Source organism: Theropithecus gelada, chromosome 7a, assembly GCF_003255815.1.
Source record: "Theropithecus gelada isolate Dixy chromosome 7a, Tgel_1.0, whole genome shotgun sequence".
Taxonomy (NCBI): domain Eukaryota; kingdom Metazoa; phylum Chordata; class Mammalia; order Primates; family Cercopithecidae; genus Theropithecus; species Theropithecus gelada.
Genome location: NC_037674.1, coordinates 34,352,964 through 34,379,647, shown reverse-complemented (window position 1 = coordinate 34,379,647; position 26,684 = coordinate 34,352,964). Strand labels below are relative to the sequence as shown.

Genomic DNA, 26,684 nt, shown 5'->3' with positions numbered 1-26,684 from the left:
GACCTAAGAATATAAGAAATGCTATGTTGTACCAATTATTAGTGTAAAATACAGGATTCTGTTTCAAGAATGCTACTCTCTCTTCCACGGTTACTTTGGGTATTTACCCAGGTTATAATAAACTGTTTACATTTTCAGTTAATAGTTAAAATTATTCACCATAGGTAAAGGAATAAAAATAACATCCTACACATTTAATAATATCCACAAGGTCTTGTATGTTTAGCTCAGGACAGATTTGCAAAACATTGCTTTAGGAGTCCTAAACCAAGCTAAGCTTCTAGTATTGCCATAAAAGAAAACAAAATAATAATAATAATAAACAAGCACCAGGGAGATTTCCTGATGTGTAGATGTAAGGATATTCTGATTAGTTTATTAGTTTGGTAGCCACAAGAAATATCATTTGCGTGAGCTACTTTATGCTTTTAAAACATGTGACTGCGAACCCTAAACATCTAACTTCATTTAAGTATGTGTGTGGCATTACACTGGTCTAAATTTACTTACAGGTGTATATACTTTTAAGGACTCAACTACTAAAGATTTGGACTGAGGATATACAGGGATAATATGTAGAATATGCAGTCCTAAGTCTCCAGGAGAAAAAAATAACTCTTTTAGAAAGGTGAGGTCAATAAAACACAAGGGCTTTCTCCTGCTCAAACTAATATAAAACTGCTTATAAGCTTATTGGCAGCATTTATGGAAAATATCTGCAATATAAAAGGTCATCGGGGGTGGGAGCTTAACCATTCAGTAGAGAACTCCAAAGGTCAAAGTGGGTTGAAAATGGCCTCAACATTTACAGCCCAACTTGAACTTCAACGATTATAGAACCTAGAGTTTAAAAAGTTCAAATTCTAAAATAAAATTCTTAAGAAGGAGTATAAAGGTTAATTACGGAGCCACTGTCAAAACAGGATAGCACATATCAGAAACAGTTGTGGTATAGCTTGAGCCATGATAGTAAACAAATGTCATGGGATAAAATGGTTTTATCTGAGGACAGATATCACCATTTAAAATTCTTGAAAAACCAAAAGTCTATGATGAGACTGAGTAGTCTATTATCTCTGGGAAGCTCTTAATAGCTGAAGTAAATTATAGGTCCACTTTGCAGTACTTCTGTGAAAGCCATCATATTCTACTAGATGGAACAACTGCAAAAAAACTGAATGTATGAGGAAATCTCAAGGAGGTATTAGTGGCCACTATGATTAGTAACAACTGTCAAATCCTGACACAAAACTCTAAAACACAGAAATACTCTCTTACATGAAAGAGCCAGGCCGAGCACAGGTGGCTCACGCCTGTAATCCCAGCACTTTGGGAGGCCGAGGTGGGCAGATCACAAGGTCAGGAGTTCGAGACCAGCCTGGCCAATATGGTGAAACCCCGTCTCTACTAAAAATACAAAAAAAAATTAGCCAGGCGTGGTGGCTCATGCCTGTAATCCCAGCTACTCACGAGGCTGAGGCAGGAGAATTGCTTGAACCTGGGAGACGGAGGCTGCGGTGAGCCAAGATGGCGCCACTGCCCTCCAGCCTGGGTGACAGAGGGAGACTCCATCCCAAAAAAAAAATAAATAAGCAAAATAAACGAAAGGGCCAAAACCCAGCTAAACAATAACAAAGTTAATATCTCAGATAACAATAAGGAAATATAAGAATGGGTCATGTACACTGTGGGTCTTTTTCAAGATCATTGTCTATTACTCAGGTAAATGCATCTGCTTGACATCAACCATGTCCAAAACAAGACCTCTAGTCCTACAATGAAAAATATGTCTGTAATTTCAGTAGTCCTTACAGCTCATAAAAATTGAGTCAATGTTGTACCAAGCACTATGCACAGTCACAGGATAGGTGTGGTACATAACACTGATTATCGGTTTTACTCAGAGTTGGGGAAAATCATATAAAATTAAAAAAAACAAGGATATGTTAGAGAATGCTCACTTCCATGCCTTTAGAAGTAGCACTTCGATGCTAAAATGGCAAGTGGAAAAGCATGTTCTAAGTGTTTGTAACAGATGTCAGAAATATGAATGTATACTTTTAAAATCAGTAACATATTAACATGCAACAAGCTAATGCACTTCTAAATTCGTTCCAACACAAAAATTAATATTCATCTGTTTATTAGTTTGGTGTATCAAATGTAACAAAGCAACTCTTTATTGCTATTATTACGAATACTTATAATCATCTAAAGTATAAGATGAATGCTGTGTTAGGAGCTGATATTTCACAGGGAAAGTCAAAGTGATAGGAGTTGATATTTCACAGGGACAGTAAAGTGATTCTGGAATAAGGCAACCTCTTTTCCAGTTATTTATAAAAACAGATGAGGATGTTTCATTGATGTGTTAGTTCAGAGCACAGATAAAATTACTAAGTGAAGGACAAAGAGTCAAACAATATGTTTTGAATTAGGGTGCCCTAACACAGTAACAGCACAAGTTTCACTAGTATCAATGAGTAACATATTGAAACAAGTAGATTCTAACCAAAAGGGCTATTTCAACATCAATACCCCTTAATATTTTTTTCATTTTTAATTTTAATATCATCCCAAATATTTACATACTATTCACATCTAAATTTCAAAGGAGATCAATTCTCCACATCATTAAAAAAATACAATTTGGCCGGGCGCGGTGGCTCAAGCCTGTAATCCCAGCACTTTGGGAGGCTGAGGCGGGCGGATCACAAGGTCAGGAGATCGAGACCATCCTGGCTAACACGGTCAAACTCCGTCTCTACTAAAAAATACAAAAAATTAGCCGGGCGAGGTGGCGGGCGCCTGTAGTCCCAGCTACTCGGGAGGCTGAGTCAGGAGAATGGCATAAGCCCGGGAGGCGGAACTTGCAGTGAACTGAGATCTGGCCAATGCACTCCAGCCTGGGCGACAGAGCGAGACTCCATCTCAAAATAAATAAATAAATAAACAAATAAAATACAATACAATTTTATAAAACACTAAGTAAAATTACTGTTTATTCAGAGCATTAACTCTTAACTCTCATTGGATACTTGGGGTGCTTTTAAAAAGACTAACCTCTAAAATTCTAGTTCAAATCTGGGAAAGAGTCTAGGCAACAATATAGCTTTATTTTATTCTCTCTCCAGGTGAGTTTAACGCAGCCTGCTTTGAAAACCACAAATCTAGACGGGCTTGGTGGCATGTGCCTACAGTCCCAGTACTATGGAGAATGAGACAAGAGAATCACTGGAGCCAAGGGGCTCAAGTCCAGCCTAGGTAACATAGCAATATTCTGTCTCTTACAAAAAAAAAAAAAAATCCACTAATCTGATATATGCATACTCAAACTGGGTCTCAAAAAAATAAAAATAATGCAAATATCTGCAGCACAAATAGGTTTAATATTTATATTTAAAATTTCAAAGATTTAATTAAGAATTAAAATCTCACCGATAGCCTTCTCCAACTGTTACAATCTCCACTTCACTATCAGTTGAGGTAACATTAATTTCTTCATTGGCAGTAACCTGGGGAGTGGAGGAAGCTTCTATCACCACAACATCTTCATCAATACTTCCTGGAAACAAAAAGAAAAAAACATTTAAAGGTATCTTCCTGTCAGCTAATTGTTAGGCAGAAATCTTTATTCTGACTTTGAAGACTATGAAATTCATTGCAAAACTAAAAACCTTATCTGTCAAAAAGTTTTTTTAAAAAAATACACAAGGAGCGAAAAACACACATAGTGAAAATGGTAATCACTGTTTTAATCTATACTCCTTTGCATGTTTACTTTCTCTTCTATGGATTTGGTGTATTCATTACAAATGTTCAGTGGTTTCTACATGAATTTGTAAGATCTTACATAGATATTTATCCTGTAATATCTGTAGTATATTATAGATCTTATATATATCATTATATAAGATATTAACCCTTCAATATCACAGAAAAAGTTATTACAGTAGCTTTGTATGTTTTTTCCAAGGTTGTTTTCATTTAGGTGATATATTATTTTAAAAAAACACACAGTAGCTTTTTAGTTTTATGTTATGAAATTTGTTATTGATTGATTGATTGACTGAGACAGTCTTTCACTCTGTCGCCCAGGCTGGAGTGCAGTGGCATGATCTCGGCTTACTGTAACCTCCTCTGCCCTCTGGGTTCAAGTGATTCTCATGCCTCAGCATCCCAAGTAGCTGGGACTACAGGCATGCATCACCACACCAGGCTAATTTTTTAGTACCGATGGGGTTTCACCATGTTGCCCAGGCTTGTCTTGAACTTCTAACCTCAAGTGATCCATCCCACTCAGGCTCCCAAAGTGCTGGGATTATAGGCATGACCTACTGCACCCAGCCAAAATTTGTCATTTTTAAATGTGTGTTCTTTTCTAAATCATTCTAAGCTTGGAAAGTGCATCTTTATTTACAAGATGGATACATATTAAATTAGACTTGGTCCAAGTCTTTGTTTAATATTCCTTATATTACTGTTATCTAGAACTTTTGTTCTAACAAAAATGTTATGACATTAGGTAAGATTATATAAATAGAATCCTGCTCTGTCTCTCCACAGCTAACTAGCTATCACCAAAACATTTATTGAAAAATATTTTCTTTTACCCCATTAATTTTTGATACCTCCTCGAATTTTCAGTTATGCAAAAGAAATACATTCTGGAAGTTTACTGCACAACATAGGGTCTATGATTAACAATAACGTATTGTATGTTTAAAAATTTGCTAAAAGGGTATATCATGTTAAGTGTTTCAACCAAAAAAGGAAATAAAGGTAAGGGGACAGGAAGAAATTTTCGGAGGCAATGGATATAAATCCATGGCATTGATTGTAATGATGGTTTTACAGGTGTTATACCGCTCTCCAAACACATCAAGTTATATACACTAACTACCTTCAAGCTTTTAGTATACTAATCATACCTCAATAATGCAGTTAAAATATTTTTTGATACTTCTCTTAAATATTATGTATATTTTAGGGTCCATTTTGAAACAATCCAACCCCTTTGACATAGAGTCTAGTATCAGGGTAAGTCTACTTTTTAAAATAGTCTTTTTGAGGTATAACTTACATACTTTGAAATTCAACCATTTAATCTGGCCTTTTGCCAGAAACCACTATCTTCCAATAATTCACCAAGATGACAAACACAAAGGAAAAGAGAAGAGGCACCTGCAATATGTTCTCTAGGGCTTTTAGAAAATATGGAGTTGTTCCTTTGGCCACAGGCATAGGAATCCACAAGAAAAGCGATGCTGTAGACATCAAGAAAATGGCTACTGTTCATACAAAAATTAGCTGGGATTTGGCGCTCGCCTGTAATCCCAGCTACTCGGGAGACTGAAGGAGGAAAATCACTGGAACCCAGGAGGCGGAGGTTGCACCAATCTCGGAGGTTGAGCCGAGATCACACCAATGCACTCCAGCCCGGGCGACAAAGAGTGAGAATTCATCTCCAGAAAAAAAGAAAAGAAAATGGCTACTGTTGGCCGGTTGTGGTGGCTTACGCCTGTAATCCCAGCACTTTGGGAGGCTGAGGTGGGCGGATCACGAGATCAGCTGTTTGAGACCAGCCTGACCAACATGGTGAAACCTCGTCTCTACTAAAAGTACAAAAATTAGCCGGGCATGCTGGCATGTGCCTGTAATCCCAGCTACTCAGGAGGCAGGAGAATCACTTGAACCTGGGAGGTGGATGTTTCAGTGAGCCGAGATCGCACCACTGCACTCCAGCCTGGGTGACAGAGCGAGACCCCATCTCGGAAAAAAAAAAAAAAGAAAAAGAAAATGGCTACTGTTCAAAAAGGAATGCCCCATAAATCTTACCATGGCAAAACTGGAAGTTACAATGTCACCCAGCATGCTGTTGGCATTGCTGTAACAAACAAAATTCTTGCCCAAAGAATTAATGTACATAATGAGCATCTAAAGCACGACAGCTGAGATGGCTTCCCAAAACACATGAAGGAAAAAGATCAGAAAAAGAAGGAAGCCAAAGAGAAAGGTACCTAGGTACAACTGCCACACCAGCATTCTCCACCCAGAAAAGCACACTTTGTGAGAACCAATAGACAGGAGCCTGAACTGCTGGAACCTATAACCTGTAAATTCATGGCATACTAGGTGGCCAAAAAAAAAAAAAAAAATCAAAGACACCTGGACTATAAACAAAACAAAATAAAACCTGAGAGCATTATGCTAAGTGAAATAAGCCAGTCACAAAAAGACAAAAACTGTGATTCCGGTTATGTGAAGTATCTAAAGTAGTCAAATTTGTAGAAACAGACAGTAGAGTGGTGGTAACCAGGGTCAGAGGGAAGAGAAAGAGAAGTTGTATAATGGCTATAGAGTTCCAGTTTTGTAAGATGAAAAAGTTCTGGAGATGTTTCACAACAAATGTAAATACACTTTTTTTTTTTTTGGAGACAGGGTTAGGCTAGAGTTTAGAGGCACAATCACGCTCATTGCCCTCCATCTCCTGGGCTCCAGATATCCTCCCAACTCAGCCTCCTGAGTAGCTGGGACTATAGGTGCACACCACCGCACCCAGCTTTTTTTTTTTTTTTAGTCTTTTAAGAGATAGTGTCTTAGTACATTTCTTAGGCTCGTCTCAAACTCCTGGGCTAAAGCAATCCTCCTCCCACCTCGGTCCCCCAAAGTGCTGGGATTACAAGTATGAGCCACTGCACCTGGTCCCAATGTGAATATACTTAACACTACTAAACTGAATGCTTAAAAATGGTTAAAATGGTTTGTTTTTTTTGTTTGTTTGTTTGTTTTTTAGAGACGGAGTCTTGCTCTGTCGCCCAGGCTGGAGTGCAGTGGATCTCAGCTCACTGCAAGCTCCGCCTCCTGGATTTACGCCATTCTCCTGCCTCAGCCTCCCGAGTAGCTGGGACTGCAGGCGCCCGCCACCTCGCCCGGCTAGTTTTTTGTATTTTTTAGTAGAGACGGGGTTTCACCGTGTTAGCCAGGATGGTCTTGATCTCCTGACTTCGTGATCCGCCCGTCTCGGCCTCCCAAAGTGCTGGGATTACAGGCTTGAGCCACCCTGCCCGGCCTAAAATGGTTTTTAAAAAAGTAATACTCCATTTCTTCTCTTGCTGTGTTTTTTACAAACCCGTTATTGAATGGCTTCTTCATTACTATCACCTGTCAATACAAATGTAAGCCAACAGTTTACAAATAATGTCTATAATTAAGAATTTTCCCATAATGAGTGTAAAAAAATTCACCCACTTTAAGTGTACATTTTGCTAATTTTAGTAAATTTATGGAGTGTAATCATCACCACAATCCAGTTTAAGAACATTTCCAATAACCCCAAAAGAGCTTGCATGTCCTGTTTCAGTCAATCATCATCCCCTATATCAACTTCAATACCCCTGCAACAACTGATCTGCTCTCTGTCATTACGAATTAGTTTGTATTTTGTCAAGTTTTATGTTAAGTAGAGTCACACATTACATACACGTTTGGCTCCTTTCACTCAGCATATTTATCTTGAAATATATTCATTTGTTGTATCAGTATTTGTTCTTTTTTTATTGCAGAGTAGTATCCAATCATATGGATATAACACACTTCGTTTATCCATTCATCCACTGATGGACATTTGGGTTTTTCTCAGTTTTTGCATATTACAAATAAAGCAGCTATGAACATTCATGTATAAGTCTTTGTACAAACATGTGCTTTCATTTCTCTTAGGCAAATACTTAAGAATGTAATTTCTAGGTTCTATGGTAAGTTTGTTTAACTTTTTAAGGAACTGCCAAATTGTTTCCCTAAGTGGCTCTACAATTTTACATTCCCAGTACGGAAATGAAGGTTTTAGGTTCTCCACATCCTCACCAATACCTATTATTGTCTCTTTTTCATTAAACTTGTTCCAGTGGCTATACAGTGGTATCTCATTGTGGTTTTAATAACCATTTCTAAAATAAGAAGGCTGAGTACAAGGGCTCACGCCTATAATCCCAACACTTTGGGAGACCGAGGTAGGCAGATTGCTAGAGCAAAGGAGTTCAATCCAGCCTGAGTAACATGGTGAAACCCTGTCTCTACAAAAAATACAAAAATTTCCTAGGCATGGTAGCCTGTAGTCCCAGATACTCAGGAGACTGAGGTAGGAAGACAGCTTGAGCCTGGGAGACAGAGGCTGCAGTGAGCCGAGATGGCACCATCGCACTCCAGCCTGGGCAACAGAGCCAGACCTTGTCTCAAAACATAATAATAATTTAAAAAACAAAAAACAAAAAACAACGTAAAATAACTAATGGTGCTGAGCATTTTTTCATGTGATTATTAGTTACTTTGGTTTTTGTTTTTGTTTGAGAAAGTGTCTTGCTCCAACGCCCACGCTGGAATGCAGTGGCACGATCATAGCTCACTGCAGCCTTGACCTCCTGAGCTCAAGCAATCCTCCCACCTTAGCCACCCCAGCAGCTGGGACTACAGGTACATGCCACCACGCCCAGCTAATTTTTAAATTTTTCATACAAATGAGGTCTCACTATGTTGCTCAGGCTGGTCTCGAATTCCTGAGCTCAAGCAATCTTCCTACCTTGGACTCCCAAAGTGCTAGGATTATAGATGTGAGCCACCATGCCAAGTCTAATTTTATTAGCTACTTTGGTGAAATGTCTATTCTTTTGTCCATGTTTAATCTGAGTTTTTGGTCTCATTGTTGAATTATAAGAATTCCTGGCCAGGCACCATGGCTCATGCCTGTAATCCCAGCATTTCGACAGGGTAAGGCAGTGGATTGCTTGAGCCTAGGCGTTCAAAACCAGCCTGGGCAACATGGCGAAACCTTGTCTCCACAAAAGCTACTCCGGAGGCTGAGGTGGGAAGATCACTTGAAACCGGGGCACTGAGTCTGCAGTGAGCCAAGACTGTGCCATTGTACTCCAGCCTGGACGACACAGTGAGACCCTGTGTCTCAAAATAATAATAATAATAATAATAATAATAATAATAATAATAAAGAGTTCCTTATATATCCTGAATTCACGTCTTTTCTCAGATATACTATTTGCAAATACTTTTTCACAGTCTGTAACATGCCTTTTCATTTCCTTAATAGCATCTTTTGAAGCACAAAAGTCTCTAATTTTGGTGTTCAAATTGGCAACTTCTTTTATGGATTATCATTTTGGTGACATATTTAAGAAACCTCTGTCCAACCCAAAGTAACTGAGATTTTCTCCTATGCCTCCTTCTAGAAGTTTTATCATTTAGTTCTTACATTTAGGTCTATGATCTACTTTGTTAATTTCTGTGTCAGACAATAGGTAAAAGGTCTAAATTTATCTTTTCTGCATATGGATATACAATACTCCAAAGAACAGAACAGGCCAGGTGCAGAGGCTGACGCCTGTAATCACAGCAATCTGGTAGGCTGAGGTGGGCAGATCGCTTGAGCCCAGGAGTGCAAGACCAGTTTGGGTAACATGGTGAAACCCCATTTCTACAAAAAATAAACAATTAGCCAGGTGTGGTGGCATGTGCCTGTAGTGCCAGCTACCCATCAGAAGGCTGACGTGAGAGGATCACCTGAGCCCTGGAGGCTGAGGCTGCAGGAACCCCTGATGGCGCCACTGCACTCCAGCCTGGGCAACAGAGTGAAATCCTGTCTCAAAAAAATAAAGGGGGGGAAAAAAGCAGAAAATACCAGCAGACACTGGTAAATAAGGGAGATAATGAAAGATTATCTGATTTGGAGAAACTTTTTTAAAATTACTTAATAATATTGTATTTATACTCTGGAATATTTGCAAAATGTTATTATCAATTAGATAGAAAACATAACATTTATTAGAAGTTACAAGATGTGAAAATGTTTGAAGTGGTTTTTCAGGTCCTAAAGATTACACACACAGACTGAAGTAAAATGCATTTTTAACAGCACAAATATATCTTATGGGCAGAAAAAAAAAAAAAAACAGTAGCACCCAAGTGGCTATTTAAAATAATATTGTAGATTGAATTTCCAAATTATTTTCCAACTCTTGCTTCATAATCACGAGCACAATGCAGCTTAAGGTAGAGGTACAAAGGGAACCTTGAGATATTAATCCAGCTAACCATTGACTTTGCAGATGTTACTTGTTGTTAATTAACTCAAATTATTAAATATGGAATTAAGTAATGGTGGTAAAAGTATATTTAAAACTAAAAGCATTATGTATCAACAAAAAGTCATGATTTTAAAAAAACTTTTCTTATTTCAACCCATAAACTGGGCATTACCAGTTCTACATGGAGAAAAGTTATATCTACATATCAACTTTATTTATGATTTTTCTCTACTTATCTGTATACAAAATTTCTTTCAAAACCTGTTTTAAAAAAGAGGAAAAACTAAGGCCGGGCACAGTGGCTGACGCCTGTAATCCTGGCACTTTGGGAGGCCGAGGTGGGAGGATCACAAGGTCAGGAGATCGAGACCAGCCTGGCCAACATGGTGAAACCCCGTCTCTACTAAAAATACAAAAATTAGCCAGGTGTAGTGGCAGGCGCCTATAGTCCCAGCTATTCTGAGGCTGAGGCAGGAGAATCACTTGAACCTGGGAGGCGGAGGTTGCAGTGAGCCAAGATCGCGCCACTGCACTCCAGCCTGGGTGACAAGACCAAACACTCCGTCTCAAAAAAATAAATAAATAAAAATAAAAACAAAAAAAAACCCTGTAAAAAATAAGCTAACATTATTGAACACATTTCACATGGCTTATGTAACATTTTGAAACCTCAATGATAAATGATACAAAGCTAGCTTTGCTAATCCATGAAAATTCAATTTATATAACTTTTTATGAATACAGAGATCATGTAACTAAAAGTATATAAATAGCTTGCTGAAGCACCCTTATTCTATTGCTTAAACATCATTATTTTTCTAAAAAGGACTTTATACATAATTTGAACATAATACATAAAAATTATATAACTAAAGCATATTCACAACAGGCAACATTTTGGCATCTACAATCTAGTGTTTTCTAGGATAACAGTTATTTAAACCAAAATTTTAAAAAGGGAAACATTTCTAAAATTATGAAGTTAATCTTATTAAATAGCACAGCTTAAAAGAAAATCAGGAGAATAAGTCATTTCTTACTGGGTCAATTTTATTCTCATTTTATCTTTTACATTTAGAAATACTAAAGGACAAAAAACGAGTATAGCTAAGATAGTGGTAGGACTGTGGGTGATTTTCTTTGAATTGTTTGTTTTTTAAGATTAGGTTGTTTATAGCTTTTAAAACATCATGAGAAAAATAACATATTTCTCTGGCTACCAGACTAGAAAGAATATGAGTAGTATCACAACGATAACAAAAACACGGCCGGGTGCGGTGGCTCAAGCCTGTAATCCCAGCACTTTGGGAGGCCGAGACGGGCGGATCACGAGGTCAGGAGATCGAGACCATCCTGGCTAACACAGTGAAACCCCGTCTCTACTAAAAAAAATACAAAAAAACTAGCCGGACGATGTGGCGGGTGCCTGTAGTCCCAGCTACTCGGGAGGCTGAGGCAGGAGAATGGCGTGAACCCGGGAGGCGGAGCTTGCAGTGAGCTGAGATCCGGCCACTGCACTCCAGCCTGGGTGACAGAGCGAGACTCTGTCTCAAAAAAAACAAAAAAAACAAAAAAAAAAACAATGGTTTCTCTGCGAGAGTTCTTTATGAACTCCTCAAAGTCCATTTCTATTTCCTGGTAAGAGAGCACAGATTCTCTTGGCATCAGCAATAAGCAATGTTAGCCACTATACTCACTGATCACCTTAGTCCCTCTGTGCCTTAAGACTGGAATGATGCTAACAGTAAGAAGAGTCTCCATGGCCAGGCGTGGTGGCTCATGCCTGTAATCCGAGCACTTTAGGAGGCCGAGGCAGGTGGATCACCTGAGGTTAGGAGTTTTGAGACCAGTCTGGCCAACATGGCAAAACCCCGTCTCTATTAATAATACAAAAATGAGCTGGGCATGGTGACGTGTGCCTCTAATCCCAGCTACTCGTGAGGCTGAGGCTTGAACCCGGGAAGTGGAGGCTGCAGTGAGCCAAGATTGCGCCATTGCCCTCCAGCCTGGGCGGCAAAGCAAAACTCTGTCTCAAAAAAAAAGAAAAAAAAAGATAGTTTCCAATCTGTGAGCACAAACTTTGTGCCATATATAGTATTATGCATGTCTAGCCCCATCAAGAAACTGAAGCTTAGAAAGTTTAAGTGACTTACAAGCAAACAATAAGCAACACTTAAAATTCAAAGCTAATTCCAATTCTAAAGCTCACATTCTTTTCATAAATGACATCATGTTACCATACCTACTAAACATGTGGGCGTGTAATTACTATCAAAAGCATTTTCATGCTACCAGATGCTTTTGCCACTGCTCCTGTCTTTTATAGTCACAATTAAAGTTACTGAAGTTATAGCAACTGACTCCACTTTGGGACTCCTCTGTTGGTATCTTTCCAACAGAAATGAAAATATATAGATACACAAAGATTTGTACCCAAATATTCACTGCAGCATTTTCACAATAGCAAATACCGGAAACAATTCAAAACGCCCTTGACTTCTACCTACCTAGAGGAGCCTGCTCACTAGCCTTATAGATGTCACGTGTATCTCATCTTCATGACTAATGGCAGTACAGAAACACAAGTAGGACCAGAGCCCAGCCAGGGAATAAATCACTTAAACAATTCCAGCCAGGGGCAGTGGCTCATGCCTGTAATCCCAACACTTTGGGAGGCCAAGGTGGGCAGATCATAAGGTCAGGAGTTCAAGACAAGTCTGGCCAACATAGTGAAACCCCGTCTCTTCTAAAAATACAAAAAAAAATAGCTGGGCATGGTGGTATGCACCTGTAATCCCAGTTACTCAGGAGGCTGAGGCAGAGAATCATGTGAACCCGGGAGGTGGAGGTTGCAGTGAGCTGAGATCACACCACTGAACTCCAGCCTGGGCGACAGAACGAGATTCCATCTCAAAAAACAAAAAACAAACAAAAAAACATGCCATCACTGACAACTAGATAAACAAAATGTGGTATATCTATACAACAGAATGCTATAACTAATAAAATAAAAACTAATTACTGATACCTGCTACAACATGGATTAACCTCCTTAAAAAATTATGCTAACTTAGGCTGGGCCCAGTGGCTCATGTCTGTAATCCAAGCACTCTGGGAGGCCAAGGCAGGTGGATTGCTTGAACCCAGGAGTCGGAGACCAGGCTGGACAACATGGAGAAACCTTGTCTCTACAAAAAAATACAAAAATTAGCCAGACATGGTGACATGCACCTGTAGTCCTAGCTACTCGGGAGGCTGAGATGGGAGGATTGCTTGAGTCTGAGAAGCAGAGTTTGCAGTGAGCTATGATCGCCACTGCACTCCAGCTTGGGCAACAGAGCAAGACCTGCCTCAAAAAAAAAAAAAAAAAAATTATGCTAAGTAAAAGAAGCCAGACAGTAAAGACCATATATTATATGATTTCATTTATATGAAATGCCCACAAAAGGGAAATCTATAGATACAGCAAATTAGAGGTTGAGAGGAATGAAAGTAGGAACAGAGACTGACAGCAAGAAAGCAGGAGGGATCTTCTGGGATTGATAAACATATTCTAAAACTGTATTATGGTCATTACTGCACAGCTCTAAATATACTTTTAAAAATTACTGAATTGGGCTGGGTGTGGTGGCTTTCATCTGCAATCCCAGCACTTTGGGAGGCCAAGGCAGGCAGATCACCTGAGGTCAGGAGTTCAAGACCAGTCTGACCAACATGGTGAAACCCCGTCTCTACCAAATAATACAAAAATTAGCTGGGTGTGGTGGCATGTACCTATATAGTCCCAGCTACTTGGAAGGCTGAGGTGGGAGAATCACTTGAACCCTGGAAGTGGAGGTTGTAGTGAGTGGAATATCGCACCACTGCACTACAGCATGGGCAACAAAGTGAGACCCTGTCTCAAAAAAAAAAAACAAATTACCAAATTGTACACTTTAAATGAATGAATTTTATAGTAGTTAAGTATACCTCAATAATTTTTAAAAAACATAAAACACTCTCTGCAAGATACAAAACTAGACATCAACAAATGAAAAAACATTCCATATTCTGGAATAGGAGGATGTCAACTCTGTAATATAATCTACAAATGCAATCCCAATAAAAACACCATCCTAGACCTCCCCACCCCCAATCACCTCCATGTAAACAAACTGATTATAAAGTTCACTTGGAAGAATAAACAAACAACAGTATCTAGGAAAACATTAAAGATTCTATAATTAAAAGAGTGTTCTTCCTGTACATGGACAGACAGAGCAATAAGACAGAGTAAAAACTCCATAAAAAGGCCCAAATGCATATGGAAAATTTAACATGTGACAAAAGTAGCATATTTCAAATCAACAGGAAAAAGATGCTAATGACCAGATTGGGGACAAATGGATAGTCACATGAAAAAAAAATTGGGTCCATTTTTCATATTATACATAAGAATAAACACCAAATGGATCTATGCTCTAAATGTTAAAAATGAATTAAGTACAAGGACTGGGGGAAAATGGGCTAATTTTGCTACAACTTTGGAGTGGAAAAAGTATTCCTAATTACGACTCAAAATCCAGAAGCAGTAAGAATAAAAGTTGATAAATATGACTTATGGAAAAAAATGTTGGCCGGGCATGGTGGCTCACGCCTATAATCCCAGCACCCTGGGAGGTCGAGCAGGTGGATCACTTGAGTTCAGAAGTTCAAGACCAGCCTGGGCAACATTGCAAAATCCCGTCCCTACAAAAAAAATACAAAAATTAGCCGGGCGTGGGGGTGTGCACTTGTGGTCCCAGCTACTCAGCAGGCTGAGGTGAGAGGATCGCTTAAGCGTGGGAGGCTGAGGTTGCAGTGAGCCGAGAAAGCAACACTATACTCCAACCTGGGTGACAGAGTGAGATCCTGTCTCAAGAAAAGAAAAAAAAGAAAAAAAAATTGGCATAAAAAGTATGTAAGTCAAGACACCATAATTAATTTGTGAAAAATGTGTATATTATATAGGATTTATATAGCTAATATATAAAAAGCTTCTAAAAATGGACAGAAGAATGAAGACTAACATCCTGATATCAAAACAGGCAAAAAATAAAAACAAAAAAATATGAACAGACTGAACACAGGAAAAGAAATGCAAATGACCTAAGGTTTTTAAAACATATGAAAAGATACACATTACACATTTTAAAAAATAAAAGAAATACAAATTTAAAATGTACTGACATACTATTCCTCAGCTATCAGATGGACCAAAAACCCCCTAAAATCTGACAACATATTCTGTTGGAAAGATTTTTGAGAAAACAGGCATCCTTGCTGGTGAGCATTCAAAATGGTTACAATCACCATGGAGAAAAATGTGGCCATATCTTACAAAATAACATATGCATGTGTCCTTTATTCAACAACTGCCTTCTATAATTCTATCCCAAAGACACACTGGCAAAAAAAATATGAAATGACATATACAAAAAGCTATTTATTGCAGGATTTTTTTTTTTTTTTTTGAGACGGAGTCCCACTCTTGTCACCCAGGCTGGAATGCAGTGGCACAATCTCTAGATCTCGGCTCACTGCAACCTCCACCTTCTGGGTTCAAGCAATTCTCCTGCCTCAGCCTCCTGAGTAGCTGAGATTACAGGCGCAGCCACTACGCCCGGCTAACTTTTGTATTTTTAGTAGAGACGGAGTTTCACCATGTTGGTCAGACTGGTCTTGAACTTCTGACCTCATGATCCACCTGCCTTGGCCTCCCAAAGTTCTGGGATTAAAGGTGGGAGCCACCGCACCGGGTCAAAAAAAGCTGTTTATTGCAATGCTATTTATATTTTTAAAAAAAAAAAAAGTCTGCAAACTGTTCATCAATAGGAGACTGGTTGAATACACTGGTACAACCATCCAAGGCAGTATGATGAAGCTTAACAACAAAAGGAATAAAAAGAAATGACACATACAGAGACACATACTTTCATTCCTCTACAGTATCTCTGCATACCCCAACAATAGTATATATTAAGTGAAAAAAGCAAGAGACACTTTTGAGTAAGAGAAGGGGGTCATATTTTGAGTTTATTTTTGAAGAAAAAAAAATGAAAGAATTAACCAAAACTAAAGACCTGAGTATATCTTGTTTTAAAGTTTTGCCTCTGAAGCCAGCTAAATGTTTTACATAATTTAAAAAGCAAAATTAAATTTTTTTAAAAATATCCTTTAAAAAGCCAACCCTGAAATAAATGAACCTAAATGCATGTGAAATTGGTGGCACAACCACACAGAAAACTGGCCAAGGGCAAAAAGGCACTATACAAAACAAAATACTTAAACTGTATTAATTAAAACTACTATATTAGGTTGGTGAAAAAGCAAGGGCAGTTTTGCCATTAAAAGTAATTTTTATGTTGAAACTAGTTCACTTATGTGTATGTATTTATGTTATATACAGGATAAGGCAAATAAGCAATGGTTAATATTATTAAGAATCAGAGTTTTCAGCATAAGAATACAAATATAAAACAACAACTTACATAAAAACCCTAATCCTAAACTTATAGTGGAAATATTCACTTAAAGATTTATTTTTTTCTAAATCTTTACATTCCTAGCTTTGTTAAAACAGTCAAAATGTGCTAGGCGGCCGGGCGCGGTGGCTCAAGCCTGTAATCCCAGCACTTTGGGAGGCCGAGACGGGCGGATCACGAGGTCAGGAGATCGAGACCATCCTGGCTAACCCGGTGAAACCCCGTCTCTACTAAAAAAAATACAAAAAACTAGCCGGGTGAGGTGGCGGGCGCCTGTAGTCCCAGCTACTCGGGAGGCTGAGGCAGGAGAATGGCGGGAACCCGGGAGGCGGAGCTTGCAGTGAGCCGAGAGCCAGCCACTGCACTCCAGCCTGGGGGGCAGAGCGAGACTCCGTCTCAAAAAAAAAAAAAAAAAAAAAAAATGTGCTAGGCATGGTGGTTCACACCACACCTGTAATCCCAGCAAATGAGGAGGCTAAGATAGGAGGATAAGTTGAGGCCAGGAAGTTGAGACCACACTGGGCAATGTAAGAAGATCTCATCTCTAAAAAAAAAATTAAAATAGAATTGAAAAATTAGTGGAGCAAGACAGCATGTGTTGTCGTCCCAAGTACTCAGAAGGCTGAGGAAGGAGGATCACTCGAGCCCAGGAGGTCAAGGCTGCAGAAAGCTATGAGTGCACCACTGCTCTGCAGCCTAGGTGACAGAGTGAGACCTTGTCCCTTTAAAAAAAAAAAAAAATTAGGTTAAATTAAAAAAAGCCAAAAGCATTGGCAACCCAGTAGAACAAAAAACACCTTAGTTCCCAGACTTTAGTCTCTATCACCTCCCAATAAAAGAAAATCGGGCCAGGTGCGGTGGCTCACACCTGTAATCCCAGCACTTGAGGAGGCTGAGACAGGCGGATCATGAGGTCAGGAGATCGAGACCATGCTGGCCAACACGGTAAAACCCCATCTCTACTAAAATACAAAAAGTTAGCCAGGTATGGTGGTGCGCGCCTGTAGTCCCAGCTACCCAGGAGACCGAGGCAGGGGAATCACTTAAACCCAGGAGGCGGAGGTTGCAGTGAGCCAAGATCACATCACTGCACTCCAATCTGGCGAAAGAACAAGACTCTGTCTCCAAAAAAAAAAAAGTCAGGAGTTCTTAAAGGAACAGCTGTTTCTAGGTCTGTGGCAGGAACTATAGATTAATCTGCACCAATCTGATATACCAGAGAGTAGGGAAGTTATCAAAGACCACTAGGATGACATCAAAAGGACAATGACCCAGTCTGAAGATGTTCCCAATGGCCAAAGATGAAATCATTTTAAAAAATATAAAAAGACTGCAACAAACTGAAATCCATCAAATATACTAAAATTCATGCATTCATGATACTGAAAACCAAAAACACCTCTTTGGATGCTGCTAGAATACCAAGTCATTCTGAGAAGTGGTAAATGAAGGAAGAAAATCAAGCATTCATCTCGCCTTTCCTGTATGAACAGAATTTCAGAATAACCAATTAGCTTATGAACGAAGTGTTCTTCCTTCATAGAAGAATCTCAGATAATAAACTTAAGCAAAGTGATAGAATTAGAATATCAAGGCTGGGAGTGGTGGCTCACGCCTGTAATCACAGAACTTTGGGAGGCCGAGGCACGCATATCACCTGAGGTTAGGAGTTTGAGACCAGCATGACCAACATGGAGAAACCTCATCTCTACTAAAAATACAAAATTAGCCAAGTATGGTAGCATAAGCCTGTAATCCCAGCTGCTCGGGAGGTAGAGGCAGGGGAATCACTTGAACCCGGGGGACAGAGGTTGCGGTGAGCTGAGATCACATCTTTGCACTCCAGCCTGGGCAACAAAAGCAAAACTCCATCTCAAAAAAAAAAAAAATCAGTATTTTGCAACCCCTAATATAATGAATCTGGGCAAGACCATTAATAACTGCTAAAAAACATTACAGAAAACAGTGAAGGGGAACTTTATAATGGAAGGATCAGAATGACACCTGAACCCTCTGATCAAGCTCAATATGTGACGCAACAGACAGCACATAGTATCACCAACAAAGTACTGCCAGGACTAAACTTGAACCTAATCAAGCTTTTAGACCTAACTATCAGTTTACAGAAACGATGCCATATATAAAATAGAATTAAACCATGTGAGTTGAAGTCTCTATGAGTAAAATGATATCTACAATTGTTCTGAAACTCTCCAGGAAAAAAAAAAGAGGGGTTAGAAATGAAGTAAGAATGGTGGAATGTCAACAACTGAAGCGAGATAATGAGTATATGGGGGAGTTCGTTGCATATTTCTGTTTTTGTATATGTCTATAAGTTCCCAAATAAAATCATAAAACCAAAAAAAAAATAACTCAATCAATGCTATTTTTCAAAAAGAGGGACAGAAGTATTCACAGCTTTAGATATAATTCCTGATCCTGGGACTCTACAATTCCAAGGGTTATCTTTTTAAGCAAACTTTTAAAAAAGCTTAAAAAGTCAATACAGTATGGACTACACATGGTAAACATATATATACAGCTACTGGATAATTTTTTAAGGCCCAATATAAGGTAAAATGACATCTGTAGTTTGAGACAAAGTTTCTAGTGATGCATCACTCATGGAGTCAGTAAGTGCCGTATCTCACACAAAGCAGATGAGGATCCTATGCTCTCACAAATTGTGATGACTTAAAAAATGGTTCTAGCAATTACCAAGACGTCAATGTCTATGATGCTTGTGTGGATAAAATTATTTTCAGGAAGGGTGCGTAATAATCACTAATTCTAAATTAACATTTTTTCAATATTTTATATGTAAATAAGGTAATAAGACATATGACTATTTTAACAACAGCCTTAAAACTTCATATTTCAAAGCAAGATAGACAAAACTTCTTTTTCTCCTCAGTGGTAAAATGGGACTGACTTAAGCTCTCTTATTTAGGAGCATATTTGACATTTACATTTCCTTCAAGACTGAAGGAGATATAATCTACAATACCTATTAATTTTAAAGTTAATAAAGTATCAGGAAGTCCTCATATCCACAATTAATTGGGCAACCCAAGGTTTTAGTGCTACTAAATGTTAATTACTTCCAGTAAGGTTCTCTGAATAGATCCTAGAAATACATTACTAAAATTAACACCCATTCTCAAACCTAGCTTCTGTTAGGTTATTTTAAATATCTGAAGTTCTTGACAAATATTATAGGAACAAAACAGAATGTATAAATTATCAGCCTCACTGGCAACTGGGAAAAACTCAATGTCCAACAGGCTTGCTAATAGCCCAAGTAACATATCACTTCGGCTTTCTATAAAGAAAGTTATGTATAGAAATAAAGTTAAAATAACAAAAAATAAAGAGTTAAAGTTAAAAGCCAATTAATAATGGGACAGCAAAAAGGGATTATTTTCCAGAAATCTGTTGATTATAACCAATAAACTGGTTATGTGCAGTGGCTCACACCTATAATCCAGCACTTTGGGAGGCCGAGACAGGCAGATCACTTAAGCCCAGGAGTTTGAGATCAGCCTGGGCCACATGACAAAACCCTGTCTCTACAAAAAAAAAAAAAAAAAAAAAAAAAAAAATTAGTCATGTGTGGTTGCACACACCTGCTGCTGTCCCAGCTACTAAGGAGGCTGAGGTGGGGGCATCACCTGAGCCCAGGGAGGTTGAGGCTGCAGCAAGTCGTAATTGAGCCACTGCACTCCAACCTGGGCAACAGACAAGGCTCTGTCTCAAAAAGCAAACAAAACCAAACCAAAAAGAACCACAAATAAACTGATGATGTAAAGTCAGTTAATTATATACAACTGTTGTGCCTTGGAGTGTTTTAAGATATTACAAAATACTTAAAATGTAGAACATTCTTCCATCAGTTTATTTCCCAATAGCCAATAAATATTGATGCACCAATATGGTTTGGCTGTATCCCCACCCAAATCTCACCTTGAATTGTAATAATGCCCACATGCCAAGAAGGGGCCAGGTGGAGAAAACTGAATCATGGGGGCAATTTTCCCACATACCATGTTCTCATGGTAGTGAACAAGTCTCATGAGATCTGATGATTTTATAAATGCGAGTTCCCCTGCACAAGCTCTCTCTCACCTGCTGCCATGTAAAATGTGACTTTGCTCCTCATTCACCTTCTGCCATGATTGTGAGGCCTGCCCCGCCATGTGGAATTGTAAGTCAATTAAACCTCTTTCCTTTATAAATCACACAGTCTTGGTTGGGTGTGGTGGCTCACACCCGTAATTCCAGTCTTTTGGGAGGCCGAGGTGGGCAGTGGTTCTCTTGACGCCAGGAGTTCGAGACCAGCCCAGCCATCATGGTGAAACCCAGTCTCTACTAAAAATACAAAAATTAGCCAGGCGTGGTGGTGCACACCTGTCATCCCAGCTACTCGGGAGGCTGAGGCAGGAAAGTCACTTTAACCCAAGAGGTGGAGGTTACAGTGAGCCCAGATTATATCACTGCACTCCAGCCTGGGCCACAGAGTAAGACTGTCTCAAAAAAATAATCAGAACGAATTACCAGTCTCGGGTATGTCTTTATTAGCAACATAAGAATGAACTAATACAGTAAATTGGTACTAACAGAGTGGACCACTGCTGTAAAGATATCTGAAAATGTGGAAGCAACTTTGGAACTGGGTAACTGGCAGAGTTTGGAAAAGTTTGGAGAGCTCCAAAGAAGATAGGAAGATATGGGAAAGTTCGGAACTTCCTAGAGACTTGTTGAATGGCTTTGACCAAAATGCTGATAGTGATACGGACAATAAAGTCCAGGCTGAGGTAGCCTCAGATGAAGACAAGGAACTTCTTGGGAACTGGAATAAATGGGTCACTCTTGCTATGCAAAGAGACTGGCAGCATTTTGCCTCTGCCTTAGAGGTCTGTGGAACCTTGAACTTGACAGAGATGATTTAGGGTATCTGGCAGAAGTAATTTCTAAGAGCAAAGCATTCCAGAGGAAGAAGAGCACAAAATTAAAATTTGCAGACTGACAATATGATAAAAAAGAAAAACCCATTTTCTGGGGGAGAAATTCAAGCCAGCTACAGAAATTTGCATAAGTTATGTGGAACTAAATGTTAACAGGTATAACTACCCAATGCCTGTACCATCATTGTATCTAGGAACTAACTTGCTTCCAATTTTACAGGCTCATAGGCAGAAGGGACTTGCCTTGTCTCAGATGAGACTTTGGACTGTGGACTTCTGAGTTAATACTGAAATGAGTTAAGACTTCAGGGGACTGTTGGGAAGGCATAATTGGTTTTGAAATGTGAGGACATGGGATTTGGGAGGGGCTGGGGCAGAATGATATGGTCTGGCTGTATCCCTACCCAAATCTCACCCTGACTTGTAATAATCCCCATGTGTCATGGACGAGGCCAGATGGACATAATTCAGGTAGGCAATTTTCCACATACCATGTTCTCATGGTAGTTAGTAAGTCTCATGAGATCTGATGGTTTTATAAATGGGAGTTCCCCTGCACAAGCTCTCTCTTGCCTGCTGCCATGTAAGACGTGACTTTGCTCCTCATTCACCTTCTGCCATAACCGTGAGGCCTCCCCAGCCATGTGGAACCCCTTTCCTTTATAAATTACCCAGTCTCAGGTATGTCTTTATTAGCAGTGTGAGAATGGATTAATAAATGCATTGTAAGAAAAAGTTGTCCCAGAAGCTCCAGACTAACTAATACCCAATCATCCATACAAATCATATCAACATTTAGTAAATAAGTCAAATTAAAAGTTCAGACATTACAACTCTATCCAGAAAGCCTGAGTTCAAGTTCTAGTTCTACCATTTGAATTACCTAAGACTTTTTGCCAAATCACTTTATTTGAATCACTCAAAATATGACTAGGAAATAACCTATCTCCTAAGAATCTAAGGAAGTTAATTATTTGAAAGAGCTGAGATTTCTTGACAATAAAGTTAAGTCCCATTAATATTTCAGTTTAACTATTCTGAAAATAGTTTTTAAAAAATCATTCCAAACTGATTTTCCAAATGTTTCATCTGTAATATGAGTGTGACGATAATGGAATCCATCTCATATGAGTACTGGAAGGATTCAATGAGAATACACATAAAATAGAACATTACTAGCACAGAGTAAGCACTCAACCAGTGTTAGGTATTTTTATTACCAGCATGATATTAGCATCGAGGAATTTAATGCAAACTTCTTGGAGGGCATTCTGGTAACAATAGCTAACAACACTTTCAATGCATATACCCTCTGAAACACTTTTAGAAATTATTCCTTAAGATACACTTACATAGGTGTACAAAATGCAAGCTCAAGTTTGCTCAATGCAGCAAATATTCACTGACAAAAGCTGATTAAATACATTATGGAACAGCCATACAAAGGGAATACTACGCAAATGTCAAAAAGAATGAGATAACTATACATGGTGATATAAAAAGAGTCACATTATTTATCCTTGAATAGGCTTTCACATTTTCTAAGGGAGATAAGAAACTACTAATAGTGATTACTTCTGGGTAATAGTAAGACTGGAGGATATGAAGAACAGATAACCTTTTATCTTCTATTTTAAACTTACTAGATACTTTTAAAATTCCATATCATGTGAATATTATTAAATCATTATTTTTTTAAAAAAATAGTTTACAGAAATCACTTGTCTAGAAACCAGAAAACATTGGGTGTTCTTGGTTTCAACATTTTGGATTTCTGTTTCTAATGTTTGAGGGTAATGTCTGAAAATAATGTAATTAAAATAATGTAATCCTTCCAAGAAAGGCAGTAAAAAAGAAAAACTTGCTACAATAATTATTAAATAAGATTTTTAAATGCATTAAATTTGGACTTCTCTTTAATACTTGGGACTATATGAACCCCTGGCACTGATAATGACATTCAATTACTATATTCTCATTCCCCTATAAACATCAGCTCCTTAGAACTTCTGCTCCACATCAATCATCCTGTCTCATTAACTTCAAGCACAAATTGAGCTCTGCTGTTCTCGCTCCCAAAACCAGTACGTGCACATTCTGACCACCTGAGAAAAAAGTGACAATTAAGCAAGACAACCCCTCATTTCCCTTATTTTCAGGAAACCTCTGGGAATGGTTATTCTACATTCTTCTCAGCTGGCTATACATGATCAAAATGAACTCTTCTCAAAAAAGTATCTGTGTAGGTTAAAACTGATCTGAACATGGCCAAGCCTAAGATTAAGAACAAGGTTACTGGTTTTAGGGTTCTGGCAAAAATAGAAAAATGAAAATGAAAAAGGAAAGAAATTCGTGGAAAAGGAAGGGACTCATAAATAAGAAGAGAAGAAGAAATGGCACATCCAAAAGTAGACTAGCAAGCCCTGACCTTAACAGGCAAGACATAAGGTAAAACTGAGAAAGCTTATGTTAGTATTAGAAACCATGACCTAGCTAACCCTTTAGAAAGCTCCCCCTAAGCCCACTGCCCTATTCACTAATTTCACAAGAAATTAATCTTTTCCCTCAGTTCAGACAGCTCTTCAATGCTCACTTCAACAGCTCCCTTTAAATCACAACTGTAAAAGTGATGCATTATCTTAGGATGGTCTGTATATATGGAACATACATTTCAGGACTATCTGCAAATAAACTTATTCTACTTACATATCACATTTACTGTGTGTGTGTGAGAGAGTGTCGGTGCACATGAGCAAGGGCACATATGCGCAAGAGCACTGACAGGAAATAGTCCCTATCCAATTTTAATTGATGTATTGTATGCACTGTCAGGACTAAAAGTCTCTGGGTTCTAGTATTAGAATAAAAGTTATTACTCAAATACCTGAAATTATTTTTCAACTATAAAGAACATGATAACAGCAAACAACAAGAACACAGCACTTAAAGAAAAAATATTGAGAGGCCAAGGCAGGTGGATTGCCTGAGCTAAGGAGTTCAAGACCAGCCTGAGCAACTTGACAAAACCCATCTCTACAAAAAATACAAAAATAAGCCAGGTGTGGTGGTGTGTGCCTATAGTCCCAGCTACTAGAGAGGCTGAGGTGGGAGGACGGCTTGAGCCCAGGAGGTGAAGGTTGCAGTGAACCAAGATTGCATCACTGTACTCCAGCCTGAGCAACAAAGCCAGATGCTGACTCAAAAAAAAAGAAAAAAGAATATTAACCAGTCTCTTTTAGTTACTAGAACTGTTCTTACTATGGTTGAATCCATCATACAGGGAGCTGAAAAAGTATTAATAAAAGTCAAGCATATTAAAGAAACACAAGGGAAAAAATGCGTACCATAAATTAAGAACACATATAAAATATAATCTAATATGTATAAAATGTATCTAAATAAAGCAAGGTGCGGTGGCTCATGCTTCTAGTCCCATCATTTTGGGAGGCCAAGGCAGGCAGATAATTTGAGGTCAGGAGTCAAGACTAGCCTGGCCAACATGGTAAAACCCTGTCTCTACTAAAAATACAAAAATTAGCTGGGCATGGTGGTGGGTGCCTGTAATCCTGGCTACCTGGGAGGCTGAGACAAGAGAATTGCTTGAACCCGGGAGGCGGAGGTTGCAGTGAGCCGAGATCGCGCCACTGCACTCCAGCCTGAGGGACAGAGTGACACTCTGTTTCAGAAAAAAAAAAAAAGGAATAAATGGCTATTCCCCCAAAAAACTCTGACTTATTTTTGTCACTAGAAATTTTTTTAATTTTTATCTTAGCATTGGAGTCATGGTTTAATACTGCAATTGATAATTTATATGGCTTAAAAATAAAAGTTAATAGAGCCTGATAGTAATTTTAAATAAAATCAGTAAGACACAAACAAAAAATTAAGCACATATACAATGCAATCGGTTCCATGTTTTACTCAGCTTAAACATTTTTACCTGAGGGAACAGCTGAATTGTTTTGGTGGTTTTCACTGGCAGAAACAAACAAATCTTCTTCTCCTTCAGTTGATGAGCTAGAAGAGGATTCGCTGCTGAGGTCATTCTCACTGGAACTACTAGAACTAGGTAGCAAGGCATATTTTCTTCGCGCTAACACTTCTCGTTTCTTCCTCTGCATTAATATCCTTTCTTTTTGTTTCTGTGTCCTCTGTGAGGAATTATTTTTTACAAATCTCTTTCTGCATGGAAGTCTCCGTAATGAACTGCTATGTAAACAGGGTCTTTTCATTAACAATCCTGATACAGATTCTGTCTCAGTCCGAGGCCACTTATGAGACCGTGCACTATGGCTTCTACTTTTAGCACTCAAAATGGTCTGGGAATGTCTTACAGGGACTTCTTTATCCTCATCTGAAGTCACAGTATCAGAATCTCCAAAATGCAGACTAGATGAAGGAGAAGAAAGACAATCACTAAAAGAGGAATCATTATCTTCATCACTTGGTGCTCCTAGGTGTTGCCTCAGTCCTAATATTCCCTGGTTTTCTTTAACACAATTCTGCACATACGAAGGGCCAGCCTGCTGGCTTTTGCGTTTTTTCCTCACAACGACACTTTTTTCTTGTTCTTGCTGGTTACCATTCATGTCCTTCTCTTGTTTTTGAGAATCATCACAAAGGTGAGAGAATTCATTCCCCACTTTACTATTAATCATCTCAACTCCTGCAGGAAAACTTTTGGCTGCCCCAATGGGCTCTGGATGCAAAAGGATCCCTTTCAGACTCTCCTGTGTCTTTGGTGCATCAGAAGGAATCTCACTCTTCATATCCACTTTTAAGGTATAGAGCTCGTTATATTCAGGAGTCCATTGAGACATGGGAAACTTTAAGGAAAGCCTAGAAGACAAAATTAGATATTTAAAAGAATTTTAATGTGTTTTATTATACTATTTAACTGAAGAGTTCTCAAATTCCACCAAGAAGATCCCTTATAAAGGCAGAACTGTCTTTTCCTCATCAGTGCACAAAACGTGTTATAAATTATTTTACTGTTCTTATAAAACATTTTTCTCTGGTCACTCTACTCATGCACCCAATTTTTAGAAATACAGTAAATATAGAGCATAAGCCTACTTAAAAACTTCTATTAATCAAAAACTGATCTTGTTGCATATCTTACT

At 38.6% G+C, this 26,684-nt stretch overlaps 1 protein-coding gene across 6 annotated transcripts in view; it reads right to left on the bottom strand.

Annotated features, from left to right (window-relative positions):
- The window catches only part of RNF111 (ring finger protein 111), a 115,518-nt gene that overhangs the window by 42,659 nt on the left and 46,175 nt on the right, over positions 1-26,684 (bottom strand). For all 6 annotated transcript variants that reach the window (XM_025390559.1, XM_025390563.1, XM_025390560.1 and 3 more), the window contains 2 exons: positions 25,502-26,400; positions 3,439-3,565 (listed from right to left, as the gene is read on the bottom strand). In XM_025390559.1, coding sequence (XP_025246344.1) covers positions 3,439-3,565; positions 25,502-26,381 — 1,007 coding nt within the window. In that variant the 5' untranslated portion in view covers positions 26,382-26,400. The remainder of the gene's footprint in view (positions 1-3,438; positions 3,566-25,501; positions 26,401-26,684) is intronic.